Source organism: Muscardinus avellanarius (genome assembly GCF_963383645.1).
Source record: "Muscardinus avellanarius genome assembly, chromosome: 12".
Lineage (NCBI taxonomy): Eukaryota > Metazoa > Chordata > Mammalia > Rodentia > Gliridae > Muscardinus > Muscardinus avellanarius.
Window position 1 is genome coordinate 1759051 of NC_137798.1, and position 8088 is coordinate 1767138.

Sequence of the window (8088 nt, forward strand, 5' to 3'; positions counted from 1 at the left end):
GGAAGCTCAGTAGATCAGAATAGTGGGCCAACAGATAAAACAGAGAAAACAACCCGCTGTCTGGGTCCTTCTGAAGTGGCTCATCATCACCCCTGCACCAGAGTCCACCAAATGAGATCCAGCCTGGGGCAATGTATTAAATATGCATATCAAAGCAAATGAAAAAATAAACCTGAAGATTCAAATTGGACACATTTACATGCTGAGAATGTTCCACTCATATCACTTTGCAGGTAGTGGTTCTGTGGGGTTTCCAGGTTTTTGTTTTGTTTTGTTTTTTGTGGCTGGGGGATCTGGGAGGGTGAATTTGCAGAAGCTGCTAAACAGCAAGAGGATTTGCTTTGTAGGGTCAGAGGGGAAGGCCTGGAAATGAATACAATCAATACATCTATGGCACCAAAGTTTCAAACATAGGGAAAGCCCTCTAAGGTTTTCTCTCTCTCTCTTGTCCTGCATAAAACACGAGTCTGCGGCAAACCACTTCATTTCCCACTCGGTGTGCTGGTGGAACAAATTATTGCTTCATTTCAAAACAAATAGCAGGGGGCTAAAGTAAAAATGTTAGAGTTCAGCTCTCCAGCAAATAAAAGGCTTTAAATTATGACGCCCAATGAGGTGGCAAGCCCTCATGGGTTCAAGATAAATCAGTTGTCATATTTACTTGATTGGGGGCCAGAGAGGGGAGTGAGAAACGATTCGGTTGACTCTTTTATCCAGAGATGATGATTGTTAAATTATTAAAGCACTATTCTCTTAGGTACAACTTCCTTCTAGAGTGTATATTTAAATATTACAATGTTCCATAAATTGGCATTGTCTATCAGCCAATACACTAAACAGCCTAGTTTATCTTATCTCTTCTCTGTAAACATCAGCATGCTCTAACTCCATATATCCACTGGAAAAACAGTTGCCAAGAAACTGTTCTAGAAAACCAGTCGGAACCCTCAGAAATGGCAAGAGAAAAAGCTTTTGGCTGCAGACAACTGTGAACCTCTCATTCTACAAACCATGTAAATAGATCCTTCCCTATTCCCCCAATAACATAAATGCCTATGAATTTAGAAACAGAGCCATGAAAACAAATAAAAACAACAAAAATAAATACTGAGATGGTGTCATGCCACACGGACCACAACCACACGTATCGCAGAGCTACAGAGAAGCAAATAAAATTTCCAGAACTGCTGCTGCTACTTTTATTTCATTTAATTCACACCATATAAAGAGAGACACCCCCCACACTATTTTCCCCATCTTGTTGGACACAGATAAGGGTAAAGACAGGTGTAGGAGCTTCCAACACAATAGTTATTTATTCTGTCTCAGAACATCCCAGACTGAGGTTTACTTTTCTGATTTTAAACTTTTGTTCATAAGCTGGCTTCTCATACAGACCAAAGGTTAATTATTAAAATCAGCAATAGCACATTTCCAAACTTTTGGTAGGGGGGGGGGCGGCGAGGAGAGGCTCATTCTCAGGCACCTCCATTCATTCCTCTTAGCACTCAGAACTTGGGGGATGGGACAAACTGCCTTCAGAATTCAAAGCCTGTTTAACTCACACAGGGTGTTAAATTATTATTTCAGCCCAAAAGTTATCAGACTGCAGCCCATATCACTGAGGTTGTGAGTTCAACTGAATGTATAGACACCCTGTCCCCCACCCCAGGCTGGAGTTCCTATAAATAAACTGCTGTTCACACCCACTCTTTAACCTTGCCACTCTTGCCTTTTCTACCAGCTGCAATCTTTCTTCTCTTTCCTTCTTTTTCAAATTTTCAGTATCACTACATATGCTTTTTTTTTTTAAGCATCAGACTCACTAGATCGGTTCCAAAATAGGATTAAAAACAGAAAGAATAGAAAGAAATCTCCTTTCCTGGCTTGACATACAGTCATTTTTTTTTTTTTTACTATACTCTCCATTCTCATTCACCAACTGTTAAAGTGTTAAAATTCAACCACTAGCCTATGGTTACTCAATCATAATTCCCTTCAGCTTTCTGTAATACATTGTTAATAAATTGGTTCATCGAGGTTACTGTCTTTTATTATGAAGATGCTTCAGGCACTTGGCAATAAGTCCATATTCTGACAATAAGTTTCTATAGAGCAAAAGCCCTGAAAATTGTAATGTGTTCATTCACTCCTTTTATTTCTAATACAGAGCAAGACTGCCAATAAGTCTCTGAATTGTCATCTCTGGGGGAAACGGGGAAATCAGCCTCCATCCCCAGCTCCGTCTTTCAGCCCCCAACCCCAAGACCTGTCCAGCTGTATTGCCTTCTTCTATCCCTCCTGCACTGATTACACAGAGTTGAGAAACCAGAAGAGGCAGCGGTCACCATATCAAAGAGAGAATTTGCTAACACCCAAGTCTCCAAATCCAGGAAACTTTACACATTAAGAGAACAAATCACTCTATCAACTCCCTCTTTTTAAGTTCTCAGCATAAACAAGGAGGAATCCAAAAAAGGGGAAATGAAACGACACATGGTACAGATAATGAACAAGGGAAAACAAGACCCCCAAAGTGACCAAATAACTTAAAAAAGAAAAAGCTAATTCAGTTATGTGTTAAAAACAAGTTGTTTCTTTCTTAAATGCTCTGCACATTGGCCTTCAAAGAAGGCCCAAGGCTCACACTCACATGGTCAGCGAGATTCGTGGAGGATCCTGAAAGTTCTTCGTGATCTGACTTGGAGCTGCCGTCTCTTTCATCGATGACCAAGTCGATGGGCATTTTCCCCTTCAAACAGCTAATGTACCGATGGCAGAAGTTATCACACAGTTCGTGGACCTAGAAGGAGTGGTGGAGGGTTCAGCTCCTGTGGTTGTTTTGTTTCATTTTTAAAGAGGAAAAATGTCAGGTTATATGGTTTACATTTGGAAAGAACAACAATGTGATGTCTTCCAAACTCACTCTAATTAAGGGGTGTAATAGTTGAGGGCAAGGAAACAATAGAGGAATTGTTGTAGCAGATATTATTCTCCAGAGACTTCCCAAAGCAACAAGTTACAATAGAGGAGAGAGAGAGAGAGGGAGAGAGAGAGAGGGAGAGGGAGAGGCAGACAGAGGGCTGGAAATAACTGGTCTCAGAATGGGAGACCAGAGAGGAGAATCTGATTTGATAATAACTTGAAAACATTAAAACACTGGAACTAGGGACATTTGTGATTCAATAAGCTAAGACTTTTGTCTGTTCCAGGGGAAAGTGATTGAGCTGCAGAGCAATATAAAGACACCCCAGAGAGGATGATTCCTTCTGTGGGCACCTAATGCCAGCTCTGGGCCCAGGATGAGCTGAGCTAATAGAGACGCAATTCTACTGAGTGTCCAGCAACACAAATAGTTTGCTTCATTTCAAAATAATCCTGGATGCCTAGGGGGTAAATATGTGTGTGTTGTGTGTGGGGGGGTGCTACTTTAAAAGGCAGAGCTGTCCTACTTCACTCATCTTCTGAGCCCCTGGGTTGAGGAGTAGTTGCAAGGGAGGACATGTAAGACACTCAAAATCCCCAGGTGCAATACCTCATACTGCAGGCTTTCTACAAAGATCCCAGTCCGCCTGGAGAGGGAATGGGCTACATCAAACCAGGAAGAGTTGGTTATTTCCTGCTTACCTTTTCTAACTCCAAAAGATGAAACCTTAGTACTTGTATTGCTTGTATCATCTGAAAGGAAAGTTGAAGGGTATGAGGTTAGGGCTTTGTGACTCTGAGGTCCCGAGTGGAGGGGTGAGGAGGGAAATGGTCTGGGGAGAAGAAACGGGCAGGTGGCCAGGCAAAACCCACACATCAAGAAATCGCCAGAAGAACCAAGTGATTACTGATCATCTCTGCCTCATTGACCACGGGCTAGGCATCTGACTCAACCTGAGCCCCAGCGTTAATATCTTTCCCCTGATTTTCACGGTGCTGCTAATTTGTAAGGACTACTTTCCTTAGGCTAGGCCTTCCTTCTCCTCCAGAGTCCTCTTTATCCATCCCCTCCCTCGACCTCAGGCCAAAGTTAAAAAAAAAAAGAAAGAAAGAGAGAGAGAGAGAGAGAGAGAGAGAGAGAGAGAGAGAGAGAGAGAGAGAGTGTGAGTCGCTTCTCTGGACGGAAAAAGCTTTTTAGAACAGTATATCCAGCAAAATCGGTCCTCACTAAAGAAGGAAATACTCCAGATGAATGGTATGGCAGGGCCTTTGAAAGCGGATTTAAGTACTTTTAATATTGAAATCGTGCAAATTAGCAAAAGAATTGCACCTAAAAGTGGCCTGCGCTGGCCTGCCCCCACCCCTGGCCTCCAGTCCCCCGGGCCGCCCTCTGCCGAGCCTGCAGGGACTTCCTTAGAGTTAGCAGCCGGGGGCTCGGCCCGCCAGCCCGGGCAAACAGTGGAAATCACTCTAAGCTTACTCTAGAGGCCGAGACCTGGGAAGCGTCCCCGGCGCGCTCGGCGCCGCGTCCCGGGTTTCTGCCTCGGTGGGCTCCGCTCCTCCTGAGGTCCCTCCCGCCCCCGCCGGCAGGGGCTCCCAGGCTCCCCTTCCTCCTGGGATCCCCGGAGCTCCAAAGGGGGTCTCTGCTGGGACTCCCCTGAGCTCCAGGGGAAAATGGGTGCTTCTGGCCATGGGAGGGGGCCGCGGCTGGGGGAAAGCAAGAAACAAACCAGAGAGCCTTACCAAATTGTCCAGCTCTGGATTTGAGGAAAAAAGTGGCTTTTCGGCGCGAACCTATAAAAAGCAGGGAAAGTCAGCAGGAATTACCACCCCATTCAAAGGAAGTGAAACCCCGTCCCTGGCTACACTGCTAGGCGAGAGTGGGGACCGCCGAGAGGAGAGGAGAGGGGAGGAGAGGAGAGGAGAGGGGCTTGGGTGAAAGACACGAGGCAATCTAACGCCTCAAGTGCCGGGGCTGCTGCACAAGAACCGGGCCTTCTGGCGCTGCCCGGGTTGAGGGAGACCTCGTACCACTAAGCTGTCGCAGGGAACTCGGGCGGCTCTTGGGGTTCCCAGCCCCCCTGATCCAGCCGTCCCGAGGCCTTGGCTCTCCCTCACCTCTGCGCCCCCGGACCTCACCGAGAGGCGCCCAGCTTCCGGGGCTCCCGGGCACCCCCAGGTCGCTCACAGCCCCTCTCCCAATTCTTGTTCAAGTAGCTGCAGGCAGGGGAAAAGGCCAAGCCCCAGATTAGGAGCAGGTCAACTTTAATTCGAGGGTCGAGCCCCTGTATTCCTGGCTGGGGGGGTAAACAAACACCCATATTTATCTCTGCTTCCAATTCGCCCCCAGGCTCAGGAACGGGGGGGGGGGGGGCGCGGAGAGCAGACTGGGCCGGAGGAACAACAGATCGGGTGTCCCGGGCTTTTCCTCCTCTTTTAAGTAAAGGTCTGAAGAAAGGGAAGGGAGAGCGAGGGGCTGCGGGAGGGTGAGCGGGTCAGGGAGGTTGGACCTGCTTGGCGAAGACGGCGATGTCCTCGTTGAAGGAGTCGGAGGAGCAGACGTCTCCGCCGGCCACTCCGGGTTCCCGGGGAGTGCAGGTCGCCAACTCGCACTTCTCAAAGACCAGGGCTAACAGAGGGAACAACGGGTGCCTAACGGGCAGCGCCAGGCAGAGACACACACACGGAGACGGGGTGCAGAGGGAAGGAGCGAGAACTGTAATCAACAAGTTTGGAGGGTTGGGGTTCCTTCCTTAAGACGACAGTCACGCACCACACTTTACAAGCCTTCCTCAGTCAGCCCAGCCTGGGCCAGAAACAGAAAGGAAAACAGCCCGGCCTCTGCCTCCAGTTCACAAGTCCCTCAGACCTGGTCGGAGAATTCCTGGGTCGCTCGAGCCCGCCAAATAAAAGAGCCTCAGTTGGAGCGTAAGGGGGCATCCGAGAAACTCGGGCAATCTGGAGCCCAGAGTCGACCCAGACCGACTCCCCACGGGGAGGCCGCGGAACCAAGCCCTGCGACCCAGCCCTGACCTCCCGAGAAGGGCACGCTCTTTGGTATTTTTTTTTAATGTTTTAAGCAGCATTTCGGATGGGGCCAAAGGCTGTGCCTAACACACACACCAGAGTGACACTTCCTAAAATCGAGAGAGCCCTTCCAATCTCCCCACCTCCTGGCCTTAGAAAGTTGTTTGCTCAACTTCTAGTAAAGCCTCAGTGTGGGGGCCAAAAGAATAAGAATGTTCAACGTCGCAGGGTTTCCTTCCAAAGACTACATTTTTTTTTTCCAGCGTTGCAGCAGACAAAAATAAATAAATCGCGTTCTAAAACTTGGAAGTGTGCGTGCGCCTGTGCCCTTTGTGTTCCCGGGCGGCTTAGCTACACTTGGGGATGCTTGCGGCCTCTGGCTTTCGGCTCCGCGGCGGTGTACCCACTGTCCCCTCCCCTCGGCACCCCGCCGGCCTCCCCACCTACCCTCAGCCGGAAGGGCCCGCCGAGCTCGGGTTTGGGCCGCGCAGTCTCCCCTCCCCGAGTTCTCAGAGTGTAAAATAATTTCCACCCCGCTCCCAGACTTCCCCAGAGCAGCTCTAAGCCAGCCGCAGTCCCTTCCACCCCGCTGCACTTCAAGGTCTGCCCCTTTATTTACAAAGAATTAAGAAGTGGGTGATTAGGACTTCCTGGCCGACAGAAGCAGCTCTGATCCCAGCTCAGGCTGCATATAGTGACTCCCAGACCATCGGTAGGAAACAGAAGAGAGGAGAAGAAAAAAAAAAAAACAAAGTTGATACTCGGCGGCAGGAAACTTTCCCCTTCGTCAAGGCCTCTGTTAGGGGGTTTGAAACAACCAGCCCTGCGTCCTCTGGCCAGGAATCCTGCCCTTGGGGAGAAGGCCCGTGCAAGCTTCGGAGGACTCGGCCACTCCGGCCGCGGGGTCTGGAGTGACCGGCAGAGCGTGGGGGCAGCGGAGGCTCTATCTTCCGGGTGCTGGGCTCGGGGGCAGCCGAGCAGGCTCCCCGCACTGTCCTCTTAGGGCCGGCAGCACCCCCCCCCCAGCAGAAAGAGCTCTCCACTTCGCCGGCACCCCCGCCCCCCACAGGGACGCACACACACGCTCACACTCGCTCACACACGGCAAGCTGGGTCCGGGGGTCGCTTTACCCATAGATCGCGTCCTTGTCTCGCTTCAAGGCGTCGTTGACAGCGGAGCCCATGCTGGCCGGCATGACATTGGGGTGCGGGGCGTGCGCGCCGTAGTGCTGCGTGGCGTGGAGCGGCGGCCCGTGGTTCAGGTGGTGAACCGGGGGGATCGGCCGCGGCGCGTGAGGGTCTCCGTACATGGAAGCGGGAACCCCTACTCCGTCCATCCCGCCGTAATGGGGCAGCTCGTCGTACTGTCAGACCGCGGCGCGGAGGAGGGGGCGCGGGGGCGCGAGGGAGCGGAGGCCGGCCGGAGGGCGAGCGGGGAGAGGGAAGGGGGGGAAGGAATAAAAATAAAAACAAAGTCAGAAAGGAGAAAAGTACCAGGCGCAAGTTGAACGCACAGCCACCCGCCCGGCCGAAACAACGGAGCTGAGAGCGGCGGGGGATGTTTCCCGGCCGTGCTCGGAGACCGGGGACGCCGGGGCGAGGCCGGGCCGGGGCGCCGAGGCCGGGCCGGGGCGGCGAGGCCGGGCCGGGGCGCCGAGGCTGCGGGAGCGCGGCCAGCCAGCCCAGGTCTCCCGGCGCTCGCGGGCGGCGGGGGCCGGGGTCCCACCCCTCGCCCCCCTCCGGAGGACCCAATAAATCGGAGGGCGAAGCGAAACAAAATAAAGGGAGGAAAAACGCCCAGCCTCGCGGCGAGGGCGCCCGGCGCGGCGGGGACCCGGGGGCCAGCGCCAAAGTTACCAGGAACATTATCTGGCCGCCGACCCCGGCGTCCCGGCCAGTTGCAGAGACCACCCGGTCCCGGGCCGAGCCCGGAGCCGCGGGGCGCGGGCTGCAGCCGCGGCGTGCAACAATTGCACGCGCACACCGCTCACACGCACTCGCCGCCGCCCGCTCGCAGGCGCTGGGACACGCGCGCCCAGACACGCACACACGCACGCACACACACTCGCACACACGCAGAGGCACGGGGAGGGGGAAAGAAGCCGGTGAATAATCTTGCTGCTATTTTTTAAAAAT

General features: G+C 52.1%; 1 protein-coding gene across 6 annotated transcripts in view; it reads right to left on the reverse strand.

Annotated features, from left to right (window-relative positions):
- Window positions 1-7310, reverse strand: part of MEIS2 (Meis homeobox 2) — a gene marked incomplete at both ends in the record, with an annotated part of 226623 nt that extends 219313 nt beyond the window's left edge. For 2 of the 6 annotated variants that reach the window (XM_080706915.1, XM_080706916.1), the window contains 5 exons: window positions 2657-2803; window positions 3628-3678; window positions 4669-4719; window positions 5436-5577; window positions 7084-7310. In XM_080706915.1, the coding sequence (XP_080563041.1) occupies window positions 2657-2803; window positions 3628-3678; window positions 4669-4719; window positions 5436-5577; window positions 7084-7289 (597 nt within the window). Of the gene's footprint in view, window positions 1-2653; window positions 2804-3627; window positions 3679-4668; window positions 4720-5435; window positions 5578-7083 lie in introns of all 6 variants that reach the window. The other 4 variants (XM_080706914.1, XM_080706913.1, XM_080706912.1 and 1 more) reach the window with 2 other exon arrangements.
- Between the last annotated feature and the right edge of the window lie 778 nt (window positions 7311-8088).